This window comes from Physeter macrocephalus, chromosome 2, assembly GCF_002837175.3.
Source record: "Physeter macrocephalus isolate SW-GA chromosome 2, ASM283717v5, whole genome shotgun sequence".
In the NCBI taxonomy this organism is placed as follows: Eukaryota; Metazoa; Chordata; class Mammalia; order Artiodactyla; family Physeteridae; genus Physeter; species Physeter macrocephalus.
Window position 1 is genome coordinate 48,242,028 of NC_041215.1, and position 27,662 is coordinate 48,269,689.

The 27,662-nt window shown below is 36.4% G+C and overlaps 1 protein-coding gene across 1 annotated transcript in view; it reads right to left on the minus strand.

Moving 5' to 3' along the window:
* The window catches only part of LRP1B (LDL receptor related protein 1B), a 1,933,320-nt gene that overhangs the window by 715,234 nt on the left and 1,190,424 nt on the right, over positions 1-27,662 (minus strand). Inside the window, exon 21 of the mRNA XM_024122386.1 lies at positions 12,109-12,291. Within this exon, the coding sequence (XP_023978154.1) occupies positions 12,109-12,291 (183 nt within the window). The remainder of the gene's footprint in view (positions 1-12,108; positions 12,292-27,662) is intronic.

A 27,662-nucleotide genomic window follows, 5' to 3' on the forward strand; every position in this document is an offset into this window, starting at 1 on the left:
TTTAACTTTATTTGTTGAATCTATCCCACATATAAGATGCAACTCCTATATAAATGCATAGACAGAGCAGGGTGGGACTTGCTCCAGAGGCAGCAATAAAGTAGTTTGGGACTACAGTTCATGAAATGTTGATTCCTAATTCAAGAGTGTCTCCTAATCTTACAGTGGAGAACCACTGAAAGATTTTGAGAAAGTCTGTGATCAGGTCCCAGCTTATGAAGTAAGGGGAACCTAAAAACACGTGTAGAATGGATTGAAGATAATAATTGTCAGGGATAAAAATAGTAGACCACATAAAGGTCTGAGTGAGATATAATACAGACTTAACCTTAAGCTCTGATGTGTGAATGGAAAGAACAGAATGGGTGCTGTTAAGAGAAACTGTAGAGGTAGCACCAGCAGGACCTGGAAAATTATTACACGCTGGAAGTGTCAAAAGGTAGTTTCTGCTTTAAATTTAAATGTTTAGGAGAATGAAGATGTTTCTAACAGAAATAGAGAGAGGAAGAATTTCTGGCTTTGGAGAGAAAGTGGGACATTGAGCACAGCAATAGAAAAAATGGGTTTGAAGGGTGGGGTTCAACATCAGTGACAGAAATTTGGGAGGCATTTACCTGGAGGTGATGGTTGAAACTTTGGGAACAGAAGAATTTGCTATGGACACCTTACAGAAAGATGAGAGGAGTAAAACAGAGAAATTAAGAGAAAGAACTGTGCAATGTCTGAGATGGATTATGTATTCAACAGACATTTTTAAATTAAATATAAGGGATAGGCAAAGGGAAAAGGAGCAAGGGAAGGTGAAATAAAAATAGAAATCTAAATGGTGAGTGCAAAGAGGACAATTCAATATGAGATTTCATAAGGAAAAGTTTCAAGGAAAGCATATGTATTGGAGAGAAAGGCCAAATATTGCAGAGAAAGAAGTCACTATACAGTATTAACAGTCAAAGGTATTGTTGATTAAGTTCATACTATGTTCTAGGCACTTTTTGTACAGCCTATTGGTTATCATTATTAATATCTCTATTTTACAGATCAGAAAACCACCTTAGAGAGGTTTGTTAATCTATGCAAACTCACATAGTTACTGAATGGCAAAGGAGGACTCAAGATTGAGAAGAGGATGGGCTGAAAAATCATTCCTGGTGACAACTGAAACAGCAATTTCCATCAAAAGCAGGGAGAGGATGTTAGATAGCAAAAAGTCAAAGAATGAATGAGAAAAAAGACATCGAGGTACACTACATAAGATGATTCAATGAAGGGAAGGAGGAAGACAGGAAAACTGATAAAATCAAATGTTTTTGAGGTTATTGTGCTAGGTATATTTATAAAGAGAAAGAAAAATTAGTGTAGAGAAAGAAATTGAAGGCATGAGCAAGAAAAGCGACTAAGGTCCCATGGGATATTGGAGGTCACAGGATCAACAGCTAAAGAAGACACCTTCTGGGCAGAATGGAGGGTATTTCCTACTTAAGATACAGCATTAAAGGAGGAAAAGAGTAAGTATACAGCAAAGTGTTTAAAACTGCCAGTGGGAGGAATAAAAAGAGTAACGTACAAGGCTTATAAGAAGCTATAAGCACAAAACATCTATTAGATTTAGAGCACATAGACAATGGAGAGCTCACTATGTTATTTCATCAGAAATAAATAAAAGTATACCACAGGGTCAGTTACAGGAAGGGAAAAAAAAGTGCTCTATTTAGAAATTCTTCATATACAATCCACCATATAATTTGAACCAAATCACTATTCCATTGTAGGATAAGTTTGGTTCTAATTATCCAGATTGATTTTTACCATAGATTAAACTCACCATTTCACTTTTTATTTACTGATGCGACAATGGGGTAAGGGAAAAAAACAAAAACAAAAAAACCTAAACATAGAAAAGAATAACACTTTGCCATTCACACAAGCCTACAATGGATTTTCATTACATGAGAGGATCAGAACAGAGGATGACGTTTATGAAGCTACTGTCAGAGTTAAATCCCCTTGTGTGCCAGTTAGTTTTGTTACATTCTTCTGCTAAAGACTACTTCATCCCTAACTCTTAATTCAACCCTGGGACCTTACTTGAAAATGTATGTTACTTTTTCTAGTGGAATCTAGAGTGAAAGGTGATGGGTCAACACCAATCTATCACTTGGAAAGACAGTCAGTCGTAAGGGGAGACTGTACAAGTATGACACCTCTCACTATTTTTCCCTGGCCATCCTTTCCCCCGTTCAAAGACAAATATTGACAACAGTTTCTTGTGAAACCTTCTAGAAATATTATTATAGAAAAGAATATACTTGTGTTTATTTTCATTTTATTTAAACAATATTACATACTATGCCCACCAATATGTTCATTGACTTTTCACTCAAAATTTAATCATAGGGAAACTTCCATGTCAGTGTATTATAATGATTTCCATTTACTAAATTGTTGCAAGGTATTCTACCATATGGATATACCATAATGTTTCTACCTAGTGCCCTATTTTGGCCTATTTAGGTTGTTTGCGACATTTAGCTCTTAAAAATTTAGTGGCAAATAGCATATGAAAAGATGCTCCACATCATATGTCATTAGGGAAATGCAAATTAAAATACTACTATAAACCTATTTGAATGATGAAAATCCAAAACACGGATACACTCAAATACTGGCGACGCTATCGAGCAATAAAAATTCCTCATTCATTTCTGGTGGGAATGCAAAATTCTACAGCCACTTTGGAAGACAGTCTGGCAGTTTATTACAAAACCAAACATACTCTTACTGTACGATCCAGCAATCACACTCCTTGGTATTTACCCAAATGAGATGAAAACTTATGTCCACACAAAAACCTATACACAAATGTTTATAGCCACTTCAAAATTGCCAAAACTTGGAAGCAACCAAGTTGCCTTTCAGTAGGTTGAATGAATAAATAAACTGTGGTACAACTAGACAATGGAATATCATTCAGTGTCAAAAAGAAATGAGCTAACAAGCCATGAAAAGACATGGAGGAACCTAAATGAATGTTACTAAGTGAAAGAAGCCAATCTGAAAAGGCTGCACATACTATATGATTCCAGCTATATGACACTGTGGAAAAGTCAAAACTATGGAGACAGTAAAAAGATCAGATGTTGCCAGGGTTTGGGGGGAAGGCAGGATGACAGGCAGAGCACAGAGGATTTTTAGGGCAGTGAAACTATGATACTATGATAGCACATATCATTACCCTTTTGTCAAAATCCATAGTTTGTACAACATCGAGAGTGAACCCTAATGTAAACTATAGACTCTGGGTGATAATGATCTATCAGTGTAGGAATGCAGGGTCATTAATTGTAACAAATATACCAGAGGAGGATGTTTTTTCATGATGAATTATTCTCTAAATATATTTCTGGGTTTGCTCATATTTTATCTCGAATAACGGTAGTCATGGTCATCAGAGAGTTTGTAATTTTTGTTTGTATGGGAGGTACTAACTTTTGTGGTTGGAAAATCAACATTATATTGCTTAAAAGTTTCTATTCCTTTCAAATTCTCTGGAGGAGATGAAACAGCATTGTAGCAATGTTCCTTACATATCTGGTAGAAATTTTCACCTGGACTTGAAGCTTTTGGTGGAATAGTGACAGGGGTTATATATTATTTTTTTAGTTTTTATAAAATATATTGCCTATTTTTTTTCCTTTCTAGAGTTAATTTTGGAAATATATATTTTTAAAAAACTATATGATTTTATTAATACAGATTTTTATGTTCACTTCTATGATACTTCATAGATAGTTTCTTTAACTTTTATAATTTCTTCAGCATCTGTGATTATGTTCCCATTCTCATTTTGTGCACTGCATTTTCAATGTGTTCTTCTTTATTAGGTCAGTTAATGTATTCGTGACTTTAGTTATTATTTCAACAACCTAATTCTTGAGTTTTCACATTATGCTATTTTCTTTCTTTTTTCTAAATTCAAATGTTAATTTGATTTTGTTTCCCTTTGTTTTCTTTTGTTATTTTCTAACTTCTTGAGTTGGATGTTGCATTAGTCAGGATAAGCTATGCTGCAGTAACAAACCCTAAAATCCAGGGGCCTAACTCAGTAAAGGTTAATTGTTTGTTCACAAAAAATCAGGGAAGGTAAGGTCGCCTTCGTCCATCTTGTATGTGTGCCCCCTAGACCCATACAGTAAGGAGATGCTCACTATAGCTTAACTGCCTTGCATGGAAATGATATAGTCCCTTCGGCTCACACTGCTTAGCTAGAACTAGTCATTTGACCCCAATCTAAATGCAAGAGAGTTGAGAAATACAGTAAAGCATAAGGAGTTGGTGAACACTGTGTCTGGTACACATTGTCCAAAAACTATTTTTTTAATTATTTAGTGTAAATACAGGTGTCTCAAAAGTCTCAGAATAGTTTTAACCTCTAATGATTTTAGAAAAAGAAATGCTACAAACATATAAATCATTTAAAAGTTTATGTCAATTACTTATAATTTTGTAAATTGAGTTTTAGTTACATATAATTCTATAAATTTTGAATATAAAATTTTAAATATATTTTTGGTTCAGCCCCTCTAAGTAAAGAGGGAAACTACTAGAACCAAACTTAAAAATGTATTTATCCAGGATTCATAAAACTAAATATATGTTAACAATAACTAAAATTTCAAATGATGTCTTTTGTAAATTTATAGTATTTATACTTCTGAAATTGTTAAAGATTAAAGATACATTGAGAGTTTTGGTACACTCTGCATATAAATTTAAAAAGTTATGATTTTTCCCATGAGCAATGCATTATTTATATTAGATATATTCTGATAAGTATCTTTATTTTGTAAAAGTTCTACAAGTTTAGTTTGATTCCCTCTAGAATTAAGATAAAAAATGTTTTATTTTATTATTTAATTTCTAAGCGGAAGAGTGGTTTACGCTTCATAATTATGGGTTTATTATATGATAATCAGAGAATTCTGCCTGCATTATTTCTATTTCTTGGAATTTATTGAAGTTGTTTGTGACAACAAATGCTCATTTAAAAAATATTTTCTGAATCTTGTAAAAGGTTTATTTTTGGCCTTCTAAAAATAAAGTTTTATATATATATATATATATATTTTTTTTTTTTTTTTTTTTTTTTTTGTGGTATGCGGGCCTTCCTCTGTTGTGGCCTCTCGCGTTGCGGAGCACAGGCTCCGGACGCTCAGGCTCAGTGGCCATGGATCATGGGCCCAGCCGCTCCGCGGCATGTGGGATCCTCCCAGACCGGGGCGCGAACCCGGTTCCCCTGCATTGGCAGGCGGACGCGCAACCACTGCGCCACCAGGGAAGCCCCTAAAGTTATATTTTTATTAATTTGATCTGAACATTAATTCTTCAGATCTTCTACATCTGTATATACTCCTGCTGTTCTTTATATGAATTTCTAGAAGTGGGAAGGCTGGATCAAATTTACATTTCTACTAACAGCTGGGGGCCCTATTTTCCTTAAAATCTTATCATCAATGTATAATGTCAAAGCTTTCATTTATTTTTCCATTCTGAAGAATGGCATTTCCGAGTTTCTTTTCCATGAGAGAAGGACCTTCCTCCCCTGATTCCCTGACTATAATATATAGTTGATCCTCAAAAAACGTGGTGGTTAGGGGAACAGTTGAAAATCCAAGTTTAACTTTTGACTCCCCCCAAAGTTAACTACTAATCACCTACTGTTGACTGGAAACCTTAACATATATTTTGTATGATATGTGTATTATATACTGTATTCTTACAATAAAGTAGGCTAAAGGAAAATGTTATTAAGGAAAATCATAAGGAAGAGAAAATATGTTTACAGTACCTACCTTATCAATACCATAAGATTATGTTTTCTATTCACAAGATGAATCATCTGTCTGTCAGTGCCTACATCAATATTGTCTTATACGATACAAAATACTGTAGATTTTATATTATTTTTTTCATCAAAAATGAAAAAAATAATGTGAATAAGATTCATATTTATTTACAGGTATAATAATTCATGCATTGATAATGAAGAAGCAGCAATATGATTACTTCATGGTAGCCCAGGTATACACTAATGGATGAATTGTTATACATTTTTTATGGCATATAGTATTACAGTCATATTCAGATTACAGCATAATAAACATTACATTAAAAAAAAACCTGTGATAATAGGCTTTCTCCAATAACGAAAGAGGCATACTGTACAGTAATATGATTCTTTGAAAGCAAAGTTATAAAACATTAGGAAAACTAATAACACTATTAATTTTATTTTATATATCACTCACTTTATGTCTCTGTTAGGATAGGCTATCCACTTCAACACGTCTTGCACATGATGTTTTACATCATGAATACTTAGGTGATAATGACGATGACACAAAAACTTCTCATACAGTTCTAGCTGCACAGTTATTAGATTTTTACACAAAGACACTCACACACAGATACAGCAGATAAGTTTATTAATAGTAGGACATAATGATTATTCACTATTCATTAAGTGGAAACAGACCATCATAAGAGCCTTCATTCTTGTCATCTTCATGTTGAGTAGGCTAAGGAGGAGGAAAGAAGATGGTCTTGCTGTCTCAGGGGTGGCAGAGATGGAGGAGGTCAAAGGGGAGGAGAGAGAGGCAGGCACACTCTCTGTAACTTTGCAGAAATACACTGTAATTTCTGACTTTTACGCTCTTTCAATTCTCTAAAAATGTTTCTATATGGTACTAATTCTTCTTCTATCATTTGCTTTTGTTTTAGTGCCTGTATCATAGAAGGGTTCATGCCATAAAAGAGTCAAAAGCATCTTGAATAATTGTAACCCTTCTGCCGAAGTGCCTAATGTTAGTTTTTTCCTGGCACTGCCTCTTCTCAGTCTTCTTCCTTATCGTCTGGCACTAGTTGAGAAGCATTCATCTCCATCAAGTTGTATTTTGTTAATTCCCCTGGTATGGTGTCTATTAGTTCTTGAAATTCTTCAAGATCCATATCTTAAAACCCTTCCCTCCCCACAACCAACCTGATCTGCCATATCTACAATCTCTTTCATAATTTCCTTGATTGGCTCTCCTGCAAATCCTGTGAAGTCATGCACAACATCTGGATACAGTTCCTCCAGCAGCAATTTATTGTTTCGGGTTTGATGGCTTTCACAGCCTTTTCTGTAATAATGATGGCATCTTCAATGGTGTAATCCTTCCAGACTTTCATGATGTTCTCTCTGTTGGGGTCCTCTTCCATAGCGTTGACAATACTTTCCTTTGAGAAAAGGAAAAGGCTCATTTTGTGTAATGAGCCTTAAAGGTCCTATGACTCGCTGATCTAGGTGCTGAATTAGAGACATATGGTTTGGGGGTAAATAAACCAGCTTGACACATTCAGTGTTGAATTCATGGGGTTCTGGGTGGCCAGGGGACATTGTCCAACATCAAAAGAACTTTAAAAGGCAGTCCCTTACTGGCAAGGTACTTCCTGACTTCAGGGACAAAGCATTAATGAAACCAGTCCAGGAAAGAGGTTCTCATTGTCCAGGCCTTCTTGTTGTACAACCAGAAGATTGACCAGCTGGTATTTACTTTTCCTCTCAAGGCCCAGGGGTTTGCAGCTTTATAGATAAGAGCAGTCCTGATCATACACCCTGCTGCATTTGAACAGACCAGTAAAGTTAGCCTGTCCCTTTCTGATTTAAATCCTGGTGTTCACGTCTCTTCCTTACTAATAAATGTTCTTTGTGGATTTGTTTTTTTCCAGAGCAGGGCACTTTTGTCTGAATTAAAAACCCGTTCAGGCAGATATCCTTTCTTCTCAATGATTTTCTTAATGGCATCTGTAACTCATCTGCTACCTCTTGGTTGGCAGAAGCTGCTTCTCCTGTTATACTGACATTTTTTTAAAAGCCAAGCCTCTTACTAAAATTATCAAACCATCCTTTGCTGGCATTAAATTCTCCACCTTTAGATCCTTCACTTTCCTTTTGCTTTAAGTTGTCATATAATGACTTCACTTTTTCTCGAATCATATTAGAGTTTTTCGGTATACCTTTCTTATAGCAATGGTGCAGTCACATAAAAGCTGCATTTTCAATACAAGATATAAAGGTATTTCAGAAAAAGTGCAAGGTTTTCACACCTGCTGGCATAGCTGCAGCAATGGCTTCACAAATTTCCTTTTCTTCTTTTACAATGGTCCTTATGCTGGATTCATTATCTTGAAATGATGGGCAACTGCCACTCCAGACCTCAATCTACAGTATATATTAATCAATTCAACTTTTTCTTGTAATGTCACGACTTTTCTCTGCTTCTTGGGAGCACTTCCAGCATCAACAGTGGCACTTCATATGGGTCCCATGGTGTTATTCAAGGTTTATGGCATTGTGCTAAACACGATGAAAAATACGCAAGAACCAAAACAGATCACTTTTTTTTCGATATGCAGTTTACTGGAGACATAAACTGCTCACCTGGAGATGATTAGTGTCACATGACATTTTAAGCAGATACTAGCAACACTTGAGCTCACCGAAAGAGCAGCAGGAGGTAGCTACGAAATTATTACAATATGTACTACAGTTAACTTTTTGCTGTTATTTAATACTGTATCTTTACATTTGTTTAGACTTCTGTTGACTGCAAATGGCACCATGTCTGGTATGTTAAGTGCTTGTAAGTTTTGATAAATTTTAACTGTTTATAAGATTTGTGTAGATTTTATGGTAGCAATGGATAAAATAGACAAGTATCTACATATATTTTATGCATTCATGATGTACCTTTTTCTTAATTTTTTCAATATTTCTAGGCTATGTGGTTCCTCTGTAAGTTTCTGCAAATTCTTGCCAATCTCCAAAAAAAGTTTCCAATATATTTATTTTAAAAATTTTGCATATAAATGGATGTAGTTCAAACCCCTGCTGTTCAAAGGTCACCCTAACTGCAACTTGTGAGAGACCAGATGTGGGAGAGTATAGTTCTTGGTCAAAGATGGACCCTTTGAGATTAGAGACTCTAAGATGATAATGGTTGAATTGTACTTTAACTTAATTTAGCTCTCATTCTTTCCTTTATTGGAATAAAGAAACAGTAATGTGCCTATGTTTTTATACTAATGATAGCAATTTATGTATAAAAGCCATTGTAACCAACAAATATAAATTGATTGCCCTGAAAACTTTTAAATGCTCAAGCTAGCGTTCAGAATTTTTTTAAAAATAAATATGAACTCTGAATTAAACATCTTGAATAGTTTAAAGGTCTTTTAGCTTGTAAAGCTGAGAATTTAATTAAACTTAAAAATATCACAAAATTAATAGATGTGTACATATTTTTAATCCAATGCGTATATTTGTGGTTCACTTTAATATCTGCAATGTTCATAAATATTCATACATTGTGAATTATTACTCAAGTAGTTTGATACATTTTGCTTTACTATATTTAAGCCAGGGATTAAATCAGAAGCAGATCAATGGTTAAATTACTACCTTTCATATTCCGCGGATATTTATTCATTCATTCATTCATTCACTGTGAGAACACTTAAGTTCCACACTTAGCAAATTTCAGTTATACAATACAGTATCATCAATTATAGTCACTATGTTACACCACATTTCCCTTTTACAATGCAACATGAGTTTTATTGCAGTTCTGCTTTTTAATATTAAATTTTGGTTTACATGATGACCATTTGATACAAACATCTTAACATTATTAAGTGGATAACTCAAATCCCAAATCAACATGCATAAAAATGTCTCTCAGGATCCAATTCTCCAAAGATATCCACTGTGTGGGATCAAAATACACTACTTCCAAAATATGACACTTTATCATAAGGATTATTTTGAGGTGAAGCATTTGAGATTGAGTAGATGCAGAAAAAGTAGCTTCCCCTATCTGACTAAAAGCATAAACTTTTGAGAAATGAGAACTGCCATAAAACACTTTCCCAGGGAAGTTCTAAGGCCATGAAGATGATGGAAAGTCAGTATCAAAATGGACCTACACAAATGTTATTAACTAGCCTTTATCTTCCATTAGTTTCCCCATACATTTACCTTTCCACAATTTGCCATCCCTATAAACTCAAAGTCCTTTTCCTTTGTCTTGTCCCCTCTGTGTGGGCAGAGGAAAAGGTTTTTTCCTCCCTATATCAGCCATCTTCATCATAATTCAGATTTATTTTTAAGTTGAGTCATATTCAGAAAAAGCTGTTTCATAAAAGTTCATTGCAAAACGTCAATACACACATACAAGATAAATCACAATCACTTGAAATTTTCTATTAACTTTACTTAACCCTGTTATTTATTATTTATATGTTTTCTCTCCATGTTTTATGTCACAGACAGTTCAAACCAGTTTTTACTAACATACAACTTTTAGAAATTACTTTATTATGAAGGCATTCATAATTTCTTTCTTCATAAGGAAATTTCAGCCTGGTTTTACTTCTAAATTTGCTAAATCTTGATAGCATATTCAGTTAGTTTTAGCTCAGGATTTTCCAAGTAAATTAATATTTTTATTTTGTTTCCCTATAGCCTTGCCAGTTCCTTAGTCGTATACCTGTTAAAGACTGTTATCTGATATATTTCAGCATTAGTCCAATCAAACAAATGCCAGAAGCAAAAGGAGAAAAAATATGCACTTAGAATAATGTTAGCCTGAGTCAAATAATTGGCTCTTTGGCATCAGAATTAGCCTGTTAAATAAAAACTTGCTTATTTAGTTAATAATTCATTCATTTAACGAGTTATTCATCTACTCATTTTCAACTAATATGAAATGTTCCATTATGATAATTTCTAAACTCAAAGTCACATTCTTCTAACCAATAACTCCCAAACTAAGAATCTTTATGTAATAATTGAAAAGAGTTACCTGTTAAAAATATTGTTGGAAAAATAATCATTTGAAAATACAACTCCCTCACTAGGAGTAGGCCTTAGGAGTATTTATTTACCTATGCCCATGTTAGCTTATATTTATATCTTTATCTCTTATTTACAGGCTTAATTATAGCCAGGAGGTGTGTTTAAGAAAAGAAACACAATTCCTTTTTATAATCTTTAAATGCTCATGGGCCATGTGGTTCCTAGAGTATCTGCTTACTCACAGCTGTGATAACTTTTCATTTCTATCTTTTGGTTGAAATACTTAATAAAGGGCAAAATGAATCACCAAGAACTCCTGATTAAGCAATTCGGAAGCAATTTCACATTAAGAAGAACTCCCAGAGATGATTCCAGAATGCACCCTAAAATCTACAGAAAATTCTTTCCACGGGTTATTTGGATAATGATACCAATCGTTTCACAAATTATACCACAATAGTTAATTCTCTAAACTTCAGCTCATCATCTGGCATAGAGAAGGAAGTAAATAAGTTAGTTTTTCATGTTAGGTAACACCTACTGCATGGAGAAAAACAAAAGGGAAACATCAAAATATTAGAATAACTTATACAAAAAGCTTCAGTGACTCTCAAAACAAATCAAAGGTTTGAATGATCTGAAACTCATCACTTTCATTTTAATGGAGACTAGCGACAGCACAATAAAATTTAGGAAACTGGTTGAAAATAAATGCATATAATTATGCCTTTCTTTCCCCTAGTCATCTTCATTAAATTTTATGGTAAGGATTTATCTATGCAAAGGGGAATGCTGTAAATGGGTTTGGCACACATGTCTCTTTCTGGACTGTGAAATTCCAGACTCTGAATCCAGATTGCCTGGTTTCAAATTCCATTTCTTCCATGCTGGCTCTGTGAGCCAGCAAGTTAAAAATTCTTTTGACTTTTTAATTTGAGAAAGTTAAAAACTGCTCTCGGCCTCAGTTTTCTCATTGTGAATTAGCATGATGAAATGAGTTCATGCAGAGAACATTCTTAGAACTGTGCCAAGTCCACAGATAGTTCTCAATAAATGTTACCTACTATTACTGTCATGTACAGAATGTGAGCAAACCTACTAGAAACACAAGGATACTTTTTATAAAGGTGAGATATGGATTGAGGAGGGCCCCAAAGGAACCTACATCAAGGAAGCAGGCCTGAGGTAGAAGTTGAACCCAGTGTTCTGCTTACCTGTACTCCGACAGGAAAACTTGGTTTTGTGATCACACAATCGTAAGGTACCACTGCAGCCTTTTTCATCACTACCATCTTCACAGTCTTTTTCCCCATCACAGCGCCACAGATCAGGAATGCAATTTCCATCAGGGTGACACTGAAATTCATTCCCATTACAACCAGCAGGAGAACGAATCTCTTAAATTGAAATGAGGGAGAGAGGCAGAGAGAGGAAGACAAGAGAGGAATTATGATTTTACTTGATAATATTTTTTTTCAATTTTTTTCTTTCTTTAGGCATTATAATGATCCTAGAGAGAATATATTTTTACTTTATTGTTTAATAGCTGCAATACGCTCTAGCATTTTCAAATTTGTTTTAGAAACTTTATTAGAGAAAATAGTTCTTGCCTCCCACAGAATTCCTAAAAGTGATGAATGTTAGGAAAAAAAAGAAAGAGCAGTAAGATAGTATGTGGATATTCTGTTGTGATTTTAATTAGCATCAGTGTGATTGTTGAAGGTATTTTCTCTATAGCACATAAAAGAGATTTCGCATTCTACTCCAAATGTTTAGACTTTTGTTGATCTTATGACATCTCTTTAGATAATTTCTTTCACACTGGTAACAGGTAAACAACCAAAAAGAAAATAAGAAGTACATTCTGACTAACAAAATTTTTGAAGAATAATGTCCAAAATGTTGAAAAACAAAACCCTCAGATAATTAAAAAAATTATTCAGGACATAAGATTTCAAGTTTAGAATCAGAACAGACACAAAAGAATTTTATGAGGCACTATGCAGTCAAAGTCAATTTATCAATTAATAATTCACATAGTGCCCAGATAACATTATCACTCAAAACCTGATGACTAAAAATATAGGCTAAATTTTGTAGGTAAGCATAAACAAGAATAAGGAAAAATAAATGTTGGGCATATAGATGTTTCTACAGTATAACAGTTGAAAAATATGACTGTAATCGGCAGTACATTAAATTTGTATTAATATCTAATATTATGAGATATAATAACCAGAATCTCCAAATACTGTTGTAAAGTAAATATTTTAGTATACATTTTTCTAGACCAAAGTTTTAATGTAACAAGTTTATTGTGCATCTCAGGTAGCTATAGTCAACAGTCAATTTACATTATATCTATAAAAGCAATTATTCTACATCATTATAAAATTGAAGCAAGTCCAGGTGAGTTTCTCATTATTTAATGAGCTGATTTGGTAGGAATTGTAAAAATATCAATAAATAGAAACCTCAGTTAAGTAGAGTTGGGAGACCAGAAGGGGAGATCTCTTACACCCTGCAGCTGTAGCAGAGCCCAAGAGGAAGAAGAAAGACCCTTCTTTCCTGTCAAGGACTCAGCCTATGAAAATCCATGGACTCGTTGTTTACTAGAGCCCTCCCATCTTCCTTTTTACTCTCTATAAAAGCATTCCTTTTTCCTTGCTGTGAGGGAACTTGCACATAGCTCACCATGGTGCAGACTCCAAATTGCAATTCTTTGCCAATCCCAAATACACCAGTCTTTGCTGGAGAAATATCTGGCTCTCAGTTTGTTTTAGGTCAACAGTTTGGTGGCCCATAAGGGGACCAGAGAAGACTCCCGATGGCTCAGGGGCTGGTGAATATATAGGTGCAGTACCCACAGCTGAGTCTATTGTTGCTCACTGCTTTTCCTGCTGACCCTGAAGTTTAAAGGCAAGTCTTTCTCTTAGATCCAAACTCACACCCTCTTTCCATCTGAAGCTCTCCAGGCTCTATTCAGAATCTACTTAAAGCTTTTGTCTTTCTGGTTAAGGCCTTGTTCTGCATGTGAGTACTTGTTTGGCACTTGAGTCTTATTTTGATATCAGACTCTTTCACTGAAACTGGTTAGCTTTGCGTATTCCCCTCGGAACAGGAACTGCTTCACCTGAAGCTGGCTAATCTTTGACCCATTCCTCTGAAAACAGGGGTTCTCTGCAACAGTGCCAGGTTTTTCAGCCTTTGGCCTATTCTTTTGAAAGGATAATTCTCTGGAAACTGGCTGAAAAAGACTTTGGCATGGCTCCTTTAAGCTGTTTCCTTTGAATTGGCTGGGATTGTTTTACAAGCTGTCTGAATCGAACCAGTTGGGCTGTAAGCTGTTTAAGCTGTTTGAAAATTGTTCTTTATTCTAGAGGGAAAATCTCTAGGAAATGAGACTCCAGTTATCTAAGTATTTTGAAGCCCTCCTCCGTTATAGGGACTCTGGTCAATTTTATGTTTAAAAGCCACAGTCCTTCCTCATGGGCACTGCTAACTAAATGGAACAACCTGACCAAAGGCAATTTAGAATGTCAATAGCTGTTATGGGGAATTTCAGAAATCCCCAAACTTAATTTCCTTAAAACCAAATTGGGCTACAATAGCTCAAAAATTTGCAGAACTGAGTGGAATGCTTATTTCAATTGGTATTTTGAGGCTTCCCAATATAGTCAGGACTCTAAAATTGCCTCTCTGCAAAATAAGATTTTAAGATTAACTGAGGAAAAGAAATGATGAAAGAAAGATAAAGTGGCACTCAAAGCCTCAGGCTCTTCTTCCTTGGCGCCTTTGTCTCAGGCTCCACCTCTGGTGCCATCTCCCTCCTTCCTTTCTATGCTGCCTATGCCTCCACTGTACCCTCAAATCCCCCAATACTCCTTCTCTGGCGAACCTTCCCTTTTCCTCTGAACCTGTCAGAACATGTTTCTTTAAAATTAAGCCTTCTGAAGGTCCAGAGGCTAAATCTTTAATATCTTATACTCCCTGAACTAAAGCTGAACTGTGAGCCATAGTCAAAGATTTTCCCAAAGTAACCAAAGATCCTCATAGTTTTGCTGAGGAATTTAATATAATCACTCCAACTCACCAACCTGGTTTCTCTAACTTATATCAGCTAGTTCATATGCTCATCAGTGAAGGTCAGGCCCAGCATTGAGTGAAAATTGCTAATTGAGAAAATCCTGAAAGATGCCCAGAATTCCAACCAAGAGAACAACCTGCTATCTTATTATGTGTCAGGCTCAGAAAATTGCTACGCAACTTTACTGAGCAATTACTAGGGCTTTTCCAAAGCCTGTTGACTGAAACAAAATTCAGGCTTGCACACAAAAATCTGCAAATCTGTTCATAAAAATTACAGTTGACTTTTGATTGTCTTTAAAGAAAATTCTGGTCTTCCTTCAGATGTTGATTAACTCAAGGAGCTTTTAACTCTGTTTATTAATGGGCTGAACTAAGATCCTTCCCTTTTAGTAAAAAGGACTAGCTTGAAATGGGAAACTATATCCACTTCAGATTTAGTTAATCTAACAAACCAGATTTCTTGTACTCTATATGAATCACATCAAAGGAAGACCATCAAAATTGTTAATCTTCAACTCCAACAAATGAAGGCTCCTAAACAAACCCAAAACCCTCGTAGTTTTTGCTATTATTGCAAAGACCAGGGCATTAGAAAAGAGATTGTTACAAACTTAAGCGCTGTAGAGCCTTCATCCCTCTAACCAGCCTTTCCAACGCCCTCCAATTCTCAGTGGTGGGCTCAGAGGAACTGGAGGGGCTCTTCCCAATCCTCCCTCTTAATCAGCTTGGAGAAACATTTCTCCAGATTGGGGATGAATCTCTTCCAGTCCTAATTGATACCAGAGCCACACTCTCTCAACCCCACTACCATAAAACAGCCCCTGCCTTGGAGTACTAAAACAATTCAAATAGTGGGGATTTCTAATGAACCTCAAGAGGGTCCTATGTCCGAATGTATTCCCTTTTGTTCAGGCCCTTTGAGAGATACACATTCTTTTCTCCTTAGTTCCTCTACCCCTATCCATTTATTAGGCTGGAAACTTCTTAGAGAAGTATGCCAGAAATTCTTTCTCCAAAAAAATCCTCCCTCTTAATCAGCTTGGAGAAACATTTCTCCAACTAGAGGATGAATCTCTTCCAGTCCTAATTGATACCACACTCTTGAGTGCTCAACCCCACTACCATAAAACAGCCCCTGCCTTGGAGTACTAAAACAATTCAAATAGTGGGGATTTCTAATGAACCTCAAGAGGGTCCTATGTCCGAATGTATTCCCTTTTGTTCAGGCCCTTTGAGAGATACACATTCTTTTCTCCTTAGTTCCTCTACCCCTATCCATTTATTAGGCTGGAAACTTCTTAGAGAAGTATGCCAGAAATTCTTTCTCCAAAAAGGGGAAAACAATTCTAGAAATTGACAGTATCATCAAAGAACCAACCAGGTAAATTAAGTGGCCCTCTAATATCTTTTATTTGTTCTATCTCTGATGGTACTAGAGCAGATTCTGAAAATATGGATCATTTGTCCCTATTGAATCAGCTACCACTTTCCTTATTGGCAAAATCTGCAACGGATGTTTGCAAAATTCACAGTGCATCTCCCATCAAAATTTAAACAGAATCCTCAAAACCTCTTCCCAGAATTAATCAATACCCTAAAGGAAAACCTTAAAGCCCATAATAGAAGAATACAGGCTCAAGTCCTCATTATCCCCTGTACTAGCCCCTGTAACACTCCATTTTACCAGTGAGAAAAGCAAAGGGCCAAAGGTGGAGGTTTTTTCAGGAATTCTGAGCAGTAAACAACACTGTCATCCTTCAACACCTTGTTGTTCCTAACTCTCATATGTTACTAACATCCTTTCCCACCAGAAATGAATTCTTCACTGTAACTGATTTATGCAGTGCATTCTTTCATATTCCAGTTGATGAAGACAGCCAATACCTTTCTGCCTTTACTTGAGAGTAAAAAAAACAATTCACCTGGACAGTAATGCCTCAGGGATATACTGAGAGTCCTTCTTATTTTTTGCAAATCTTGAAGGCTGGTATGAATGATATAAAGTTCTCTAAGGGTTTTACTTTGCTGCAATATGTGGATGATTTGCTTCTTTGCCCTCCTTCTTAAGCCTCTTCACAGGAAGGCAGTGTCCACTTAATAAAGCTTTTGGCCTTAAAAGGACTTAAGGTCGCCAAAGAAAAATTGCAGTTTGCCCAAACCCAGGTTCAATATTTCAGTCATCCAATATCAGAGCAAGGGCTACACCTAGATCCAGATACACTTCATGGTGTCCTAAGTTTTCCAAAACCCCAGACTAAGGGCTACTGTGAAGTTTTCTCAGACCAGTTGGTTATTGCTGAAATTGGATTCCAAATTTCTCTTTTAAAGCCAAATTTCTTATGTTTTTCTCAACAATAACAACCACCTGACCCAGTTTTGTGGGAAGAACTGACTGACATAGCCCTCAAGGCCCTAAAGGAGAGTTTGATGAACCCACCTGCCTTTGAGATTCCTTATTATCAGATTCCCTTTTACTCTTTCATGGATGACAAGAAAAGGGAATAACTTTGGGGTACTCACCCAAAAACTTGGCAACCACCATCCATATAGCCAGCAGCTGGACCCTGTGGCACATGTATTAGAATCACTGCAGTCACTGCCCTTTTTGTTAAAGCCACTGAGAAAATTGTGGAATGTCCTTTAATCATTTTTGTACCTCATGCAGTGAAAGTCAACCTGAATTCTCATCGTACTCAACACTTCTCAGCTAGCTGCCTCATATCCCATGAAGTCCCTTTGTTATCTGTCCTTCATGTAACTCTTTTACATGATAATAACTTTAACCTGGCTACTCTTCTCCCTTCTGTCACCAACAATGTCCTTCATGACTGCTTAATGTTGATAGACAACCTCCTGTCTCCTTGTAATGATCTATAGGAAATTCCACTGGGTAGTGTTGACTTCTCATGGTTCACTGATGGTTCTTGTTTAAAAGGTAACAATGAAAAATATTGTGTTGGTTATGTTATTATAACTCCTTTTGACGTTGTTAAGGCAGTGTCTTTACTTATGACTACTTTGGCCCAATAGGCTGAATTACACACCCTTACATGGGCTTGTACTTTGGTCAAGGACAAAACTGCCAATGTTTATACAGATAGATATGCTTTCAGAGTAACTCATGATTTTGGAATGTTGTGGAATGTTGCTTCCTTATTTCCAGTGGAAATAAAATTAAAAATAGTCCTTATGTTCAGGAATTATTGAACACAATACTTTTACCTTCCATTTTAGCTATTATTAAGATTCTGATGCATGCTAAACTTGACTCTCTGGAAACTAAGGGAAATCACCTTGCTTATATTTCTGCAAGGAATGCTGTCCTTAAAGGGACAAACAGCAGCCAAACCTCTGTCATCATCCAAAGGGACATCTCCCCAAATGATAATTTAGAAAAACTGGCTACAGAAGCCTAACAATGGGACTCAGAAAAGGAAAAACAAGATTGGAAATTTAACAATTGTTTGTTTGGAAAAAAGAGAAAGCTCTGGTTTGGACCAAATAACTCAGTACTACCAGAGACTCTAAAATCCCCACTCCTCATCATAATACATACACTAAACTATTGGTCTATTGACAAAATGATGAATCAATATTGTTGGCAAAACATTAACAAGGCTGCAAAAAGTGTCTACCTCACTTGTCCTACTTGTCTGAAGTACAACCCAGGGAAGCCTGTTTGTACTGCTTCTGGATATTTTAAACTGTCTAATGGACAATTCAAAGTCTGGCAGATGGATTTCATACAACTTCCTCCATCTCATGGATATAAATATGTTTCAGTCACAGTCTGTATGTTTTCCCACTGGACTGAAGCCTTCCCTCGCAGACAGGCTATTGCCTTTTCTGTGGCTAAAGTCCTTTTGGGAAAGATTACCCCTACTTGGAGGAGCTCCTCTCAAACTTTATAGTAATCTGGGAATCCATTTTAAGGGCCAGGTGCTTTGACAAGTCTGTGATGTTTGGCTGATTTTACAACACTTTAAAACACACTCACAACCCTCAATCCTCAGGTATAGTTGAACATACTAATGGCATTTATTATTACCAACTGGCAAAATTTGTAGAAGTCCTCCAAATACCTTGGCCAAAAGCATTGCCATTGGTCCTTTTAAATTTCAGATCCATCCTTTCGGGAATTCATAACCTTTCACCCTTTGAGATAGTCCCAGGATGCCCAATGAACTTGACTCCTGCTTTTTTTTATCCATAACTTATAAAAGGAGACATACTGTAGTACTGAAAAGCCTTGCTTGCTTCTATTAAAAATAACCAAGCTTTGGTAGAGCAACCTTTTCACAGTGTGCACTTGGGAGACAAATACCTTGGAACCTGGAGATTTTGTCTATTGGAAAAGATACTACCAGAAGAATTTTCCTCAACCTTGCTGGAAAGACCATACTAAGTACTGTTAACCAACCCTTGTGCCACCAAACTCCAAGGAATAGACTCTTGATTCATGTGACACACCTAAAGAAGGTGCTGAACCCTGACTGGACCTGCACATCATCCAGTGACCTGAAAGGAAATACTTCTCGGAAATTGAGGCAGTCGACATCTGAAGACACAGCTTTCCCAAGTTATCTATACCAGGCCTGTTGGAAGTTTGTCACCAACCTTCGATGCTGACATAAAGATTCAGATGATCTCCAGGGTCTATGATCTTGATAACGTATGGACTTTAAATAAAAAGTGCCTGAGAGTTCTCCCTCCTGCCCCTCCTTGTTACTTAAATGTGACCTTACTAGGTTTCCAGTGTGAGACACTACTGGAAATGGTCTTTCCTGACACTGAGGGACAAAAAGCCACTGAAACTAGAAAATCTGACTATTGATCAGTGATGCTTTCAGCAAAAGATCTTAATCAAAAGATAAAAATGTAAAAAAAATTAATAAAAAGTATCCTCAATTAAATAGAGGTGAGAGACCAGAAGGGAAAGCTCTCATATCCTGCAATGACAGCAAAGCCCAGCAGGAGAATAATGACACTTCTTCTTTCCAGGAAAGGACTCTGTCAATGAAAATCCTTGGACTCTTTGTTTACTATAGCCCTCCCAAATTTCTTTTCCTTTCTATAAAAGTGTTCTCCTTCCCTTCCCATGTGGGAACTTGCACACGGCTCACCAGTGTTTCAGACCCTAAATTGAGATTTTCTGCTGATCCTGAATAACCTCATCTTCACTGGAGAAATATCTGTCAGTCAGTTTGCTTCAGGTCAACAGAATCATGTGGTTGAGTTAAGATTAGACTAAATTAAGGTCAAAGCTAATAATAACACTTCTATCACCAAGGCAGCTACTTGATCTTTTGAGACCTCTGTTTGTTCACATGGAAAGTAGAGAGCCTGCAGGGTCGTTGGGAGGAATAAATTGGATATGTGTAAATGATTATTTTCACTAACATTTTTTGTTGTTATTTTCTATGATATAAATAATTCATTTCCTGATTTGTTTATTTATTTAAAGAATTTCAACAACTATAATATGTCAGTTGATAAATATTTTAAAGATGCACAGAATAGACTTGCTTCTACTTCCCAAGTATTCTTAAAGTAGTAATGCTGAAATAACACCTAACGAAAAAAAGAGATAAAAAGGATCCCCACTGAAGTAAGAGTAAAAAGTTCTGTTGGTAGAAAATAGGAGTTCCAATTCACTGAAAACCTAATTTCCAAAAGTAGCTACTCCTAAGAACACATAGTAATTACACCCAATTTAAAGAGAAGGGGCCGAGTTTAGGCTGGCATTGAAGTCCCTTCCAAAAACAGAGATTTTTCTACTTTCCTAATGATCCAAATTATTCTGACTTTGGATATATAGAGTCTTCATGATTTAACAAAATACTTGGGTGCATAGACACAATCAATAAAGATGGTAGAGTGTCTGCACATTTGGATGATATACCTGAAATGTGATATAGCCACTTCCTACCATATTTAATTGAGTATATGCAGAGTGCCCTATTTAGCAGTACAACTTAACTACTACAGTGGTAAAGAATGTTGAGACTGGTTTCATAAACAATATACTGTGAAGCCTTTAAACTTGGGATCTTTTTAAAGGTAACTTGAAAATCCTATGTGATTTCAGTATTCAAGAAGAAAAAAGACAAATCAAATGGAGTTCCAAGGCGTTTTCAGCTCTCTAAGTAATTCTGTGATGAAGAAGGCAACTTCCATACAGCAGTGAATGGCCTTTGGTTCTTTTTCCTTGTACTTAACCTTCCATGAAAACAAAACTAAACACACTTTGGCTCAGTTGAATTTTATAACCTGTTGTATGAGCTCAACCAATAACATACAAAAGTTGTATTTCAGGTTATTCTCACCCAGTGATTTCAAATACTTAATAAAGAATAGAAGGTATAGTCTATTGATTTTTTCTACATTGTTTAAAATAAGAGTTGAAGGCTGGCAGCTCCCATATTGAATCTGTCCCTCAGTATGTTTAATTTAGTAAACATACTATTGACCTTTTAAAAATCTAAAGCTTTCCTATGAAAATCTCGCTTTTCCAGTTCCTTGAAAAGTAAGATTCTTGGGTTAGCATCCTCATAAGGTAACAACTACTGCCTGCTTTGTATGGAGCTGGACTGAATTTTATTAATGACTCCCTGTTACAACAGAGAGACAGAGATATTCCTTTATATTTTATTTTTTCCCTAGCAGATATTTTTCCTTGGTGGATGTGGGCAGTGGTCCAACTGCTAACTCCCTTTTCTTTTGTTTTTGATCTACTTCTGAGAAATTGTAGGAAAAATTTTATTTCACTCTTACTTTAATACTAATACTAACTTTTCTGTCTTTACAAATTAATTTTTCATCTTATGAGTTATTTTAATGGATATTTGTGAATAATCCTGAAACTCATCATGTTTCTCTCTTTGCAATAGCTTTTAAGAATTTAGAGCCAAATTTCTGGATCATTTTTCATGATATGAACCTGTTTATACCAATCTCACCCTCAGATTTATTTACATTACTCATCCTTACTTTGCCTTTGGTTCCTTCCTCTTTATAACCTTTAATCTTTCCAGGATATAACTTAGATTACTTCTGGAAATGATCAGAGGGCTAAGTAAATAACTAAACAAAATAGTAATGTGCAAGGAAAACTTGAGAAGAAGTAACACATTTTACATTTAAAATGACCTAATTTGGAAACATTTTATTAACCTAAATAAAATTAAACAGTATGTGCCAAATTCTATTCCATACATTCATTCCTCTCCTCATCTTTTATTTCTCCAAGGACAATGTTGCCTTAAAAATGTCGGTAGTAATGAGAGGAATTCCATGTTTCACTAATTATTGTGAGTGCAATGCTTTCCCTCTTCTAAACATATTTTGGACTTGGTTTCAAAGATCTAGTTCTTTTGAGTTATGTTCCTCAACAATTAACTCAGTGATTTAATGGGAAATTCTCAAGAAGATTATGTAAACTTAGAAATCTGGAAAGAAAAACCTGATTCAAAAAGAGACTTGCAAAATATAAATTGTTGCTTTGGGAGAAGGGAATGCTTCTCCTGATCCAGCAATATGGCAACTTTACATATAGACTTTTAGTCTTTTAGCTCAATATTATTTACAGAAGAAAATAAGTTGTGGTCACACAGATCAAAGCAGAATCTATGAAGGCACAGAGCATGCTGCTACTGTTTGAGATTTTTAAAATTCTATTTGCATTTTCTTCGCTTTGCTTGGTATTGTTTTGTTTATCTATTTGTGCTTCCTACGTGAATACACTCATTTGTTTTCTTATTCTAAATAAACATTTATCTTATAAATTTAAATACAAATGTGGTATTTCCCTGAGGCTTTTCTTTCCTTCTTTTTTTTTTTTTCCTTAAACTACCCATGTCCAAACCTTTGTGGACTATCTATTAAGCGGTACCATAAACAACCAGATTACAGCAACTTTAAAATGAGGATATAGTTTAGAGAAGGAAATACAATATACCATCATAAATATTCAAATCTAAATGGTGAAACAATTCTCCTCTAGATTGACTTCCTGTGTACATTTCATCTGTTAATGTCCATAATTTTCTTTGACTCATTTTACTTAAAAAAAAAAAATATATATTTATCTAGGATTGGGTCTCTTATTCTGGTGTTTGTAGATTCAAGAGATTCATGGGTAAGCCTTAGGAATTCATAAAATCTCAGAAACTATACACGATGCTTCATGCTGACATGCCTTTTTCCCCCTGTGGAAGGGATTCTGAGCTTTCCTTGACTCCTACAGCAGACTCTAAGAGGAACGTGGAGACCAGTTTCACACTTCCCTTTCTTTATCACCCATTCCATATACCTTGCATGTAAATGGTAGTTTATATGGTATTCAATTTTGCTTATACTTCAAATTATCTAAGATTTGATTAAAACCCAGTGAAAAGAAGGATCACCCATCTGCTTCTTTTGATTTTAATTAAACGTAAATAAATAGAACTGCTTACTGAGAGCATCCCACTTCACAGAAACAGAAACTTTGTCTGTGGTTATACATATGATAAGCAGCAGGGATGATATCTGAGCCCACACAATTAAATTTTAGAGCCTGCTTTCTTTACTACTCTCCCATTAATAAATAATTATATAAGAACATAAACTAGATTCATCCAGAAAGCAGTAAATGCAATGAAGAAAATGGGTCAGAGTAGTGCTATATAGGAAAAAAACATACATCACTTCTGATTCACAATTCATTGGCCAATGAATTGCATGGGGTGGGGCCCCAACATGTTGGTCGCACCCAACCACAAAGTTTCTAGGAAGTACCATCTTATCATGTACCCAGAAAAAGGAAAAAATAGAACTATACTGTGAACATCTTTGATGACTATCATAAGGAGTGAGTTGGGTATAGAGAACATCTTGACAGCATGATCAGAGATGCCTCTCTGAGAAGGTGATATTTGAGATGGGACCAAAATGAAGGGAAAGAGCCAGCCAAGCAGGTTAGGGTAAAGAGCATAGTAGGCAAAGAGAATAACAAATGCAAGGATTCTAAAGCAGGAAACAGACTTTGTTTTTATAGACAGAGAACAAAGTGAATGAAGGGGGATTAGAAATGAGATCTGAGAGGTAGGCAGGGGCTGGATCTTGTGGGCTTTATCAACATCTATGGTAAGAAAAGTTCAACAAGTATCTTCTTTCTGTTAGAGATTTTGAAACAGAGGAGTGATGATGATATAATTTCATCTACATTATTAAAATTCTCACTGGCTGCTGTATAAAAAAAAGTGGAAATAGGGAGACCAAATAAATGGCTTTTGCTGGTGTCTAGGTGAAAAATGAAAGGTAGTTTCTGCCTCTGAAAACATCATAAAATAGTCTGCACATAGGGAACTAGGCGATGTATGCAGTTACAAAGCAATATCCTAAGTGCTTTGGTAGGAATGAACATGGTGAGAACAGGCAGAGGGGAAATCTAACCTGGACTTGGGGATTTCAGAGGAGAAACTCTCATGACAGAGGATAAGAAGAGAGTTCCAAGCCATGACTAAGAGTCAGGCAGAGGGGAAAGTAGAATGCGACGAAAGATATTCCGAACAAAGTCAGCAGCATTCGTAAAATTCTGTGTTGTGTGTGATGGAAGGAGTGGGAAAAGAGAAAACTAGAGAGGAGAGCAAAGCCTAGAGCTTGAATGGCCTTGTATGCGATGCTAAATGGTTTGGATTTCACCCTACAGGCAACTGGGGGTCACAGAAAGACCTGCTGCTAGATTCGGTTATGCTCAGATATGTAGTTTGTATCTATCTCTTTGGGAGCATTTAGACAATAAGTAGAAAGAGAAAAATCTCTAAGATTCCACAAATTTACAAGGGGTTATATATATGTATCTATTTCATTTGCTTGAACACCCAAAGTTTATACTGAAGTCAAGTAGACTATTAAACACACACCACATAAACACACACACATTTTCATATTCCTTCCCTTGCTACTTCTCATCCTACCTCCTCACAATAAATTAAAAATACTCCAAACCTATTCCTCAATGTCTGTTAGCTTTGGGTATATGTTGATATTTAGAAATGCTATCCCCTTCTGCCAGAAAACACAGAAAAAGTGGTGGAATTTTATTTTCTCTTAACCTTCTTGCCAAATGAAATCAGCTTCTGTTAACAGTTGTTGATTTTCCCCTGGATGGAAAGCTGAATCACTCTAAGGAGCCTGTGATGACCATTCTAACCTGAGTTTCAGGCTTGTGTGGTTCCCCAGAGCCCCAGATGCTTAAGCTTCAGGGCTTGGCACACAATCTATCTTTATAACATGGCTTGTCCCAGTGGAATGTTAAAATGATGACTATGTTTATATGTATATGCTCATGCTGTTTTACTGTTATGTTTTCACATTGCTGATGCTGGTTATATTTTAAACTAATGCAATTTTATTGTATTTTTGCCCTGAAGCTATTTAAACTAAGCATACAATTTAGGGGAATCTAATAAATAAATAAACACAGAACCCTGGAGGAAATGTGGCAACCGATGGTGGAATTTATCCCAATATTTAAATGAATTCATTTTGACTAAATATTTGCAGTTAGTAGACTAGTAACTGTACAGAGACAGAAAGGAAATTTTTTCTCCTAAAGTTAAAAAAAAAAAAGAAAATCAGGGTTGCAAAAATTATATTTATACTATGTTTTTCTTATTCAGATTTATAAAAAATGTTAAAGTATTCCTGAGAAAACAGCTAATAATAGTGTTGCAAATTTAATGAATTATTTAAATTGTGAGACCAGTCTTCTGGGGGAAAAAAACCTTCTTTTTATGGTTTTAATGGAGTTTATGCTTTAACTTGTCATTTGTTGTAAAAAGCTTTGAAAAGCAAAAAATCACTATGTATTGCATGTGCACAAAGCTTCCTGCATTTCTCATAATTGTCATGTGTCAGTTCCTGATTGGTTCCTAGCTTTTCAAAGACTCACTATGTACTAACAGTTCATGTACCTGTTGCCTGCAGATTCCCAGGTATCCTTCACCTGTCCTGAAACTACTGAGAATCAGATTGGCAGCCTATCAGTCATTTCATTTCATTTACCAACAGGGTGTGGACATATGCTTGGCCTGTTTCTGTCTGAGGGAACCCTTATCAACAGGGTGTGGACATATGCTTGGCCTGTTTCTGTCTGAGGGAACCCTTATCAACTCCCTAAAGTGCTAAGGGGCTGTCCTTGATTTCTAGAAATCCTTAGGAGGGATGCTTGTTTAAACCTACCTACCAGCTCCTGAGCTACCTGGCTAGAAACAGTGTTGGGGCTGGTGGGGGTACCTGTCCTGCTCTTCTCCAGGTAATGTGGGATGAATTTCCCAGGGACAACTGTGTGCCTGATGGCTCTACAATCTCTGATGTGAACTAATAATGAAGTCAAGTCTGGGGCCTCTCTTTTAAATCAACTTCCCATTGGACCTTGATGACAGCCTGCATGTCATCTAGTTTATAGATGGTTATTAATATCACCACCCTTCCCACCTTCCCATCCCAACACACTGCCAGGGCATGGTTTTTGTGTTTTACTTTTTATTCCAACAAACTCTTTTTACACCCATATGTAGTCCTTGCTGGAGATTATCCTGATAAGAAGTTGAATGGGACTATCAAAACCATTTATTAATACTTGGATATAATGAAAAATTTAATAATAAATAAAGGGACCATATTTCAGACCTCTGAGATTTACTGTCTGGGTCAATTAGAAAAGTTGAATAGACGGAAATGGAAAAAAATGTGTGGGCACTCCCTCTTGCGAAAGCACCAGAATCACAACTAACTGCTGAACAATCATCGACAGGACACTGGAACTCACTAAAAAAGATGCCCCACATCCAAGGACAGGGAGAAGCACAATGAGATGGTAGGAGGGATGCAATCACAATAAAATCAAATCCCATGGCTGTTGGGTGGGTGACTCACAAACTGGAGAACACTTATATCACAGAGGTCCACCCACAGGAGTGAAGTTTCTGAGCCCCACGTCAGGTTTCCCCCAACCTGGGGGACTGGAAACCACAGGAGGAATTCCTAGAGAATCAGACTTTGAAGGCTGGTGGGATTTGATTGGGGGATTTCGACAGGACTGGGGAAGAGGAGACTCCACTCTTGGAGGGCATGCACAAAGTAGTGTGCGCATCAGGACTCAGGGGAGGTAGCGGTGACCCCATGGGAGGCTGAATCAGACCTACCTGCTAGTGTTAAAGGGTCTCCTGTAGAGGCCGGGGGTGGCTGTGGCTCACTGCGGGGACAAGGAACTGGCAGCAGAAGTTCTGGGAAGTACTCCTTGGCATGAGCCCTCCCAGAGTCCATCATTAGCCCCACCAAAGAGCCGGGTAGGCTCCAGTGCTGTGTCGCCTCAGGCCAAACAACCAGCAGGGAGGGAACCCAGCCCCACCATCAGCAGACAAGCAGATTAAAGTTTTACTGAGCTCTGCCCACCAGAGCAACACACAGCTCTAACCAGCACCAGTCCCTCCCATCAGGAAGCTTGCACAAGCCTCTTAGATAGTCTCATCCACCAGAGGGCAGACAGTAGAAGCAAGAAGAACTACAAATCTGCAGCCTGTGGAACGAAATCCACATTCAAAGAAAGACAGACAAAATGAAAAGGCAGAGGACTATGTACCAGATGAAAGAACAAGATAAAACCCCAGAAAAACAACTAAATGAAGTGGAG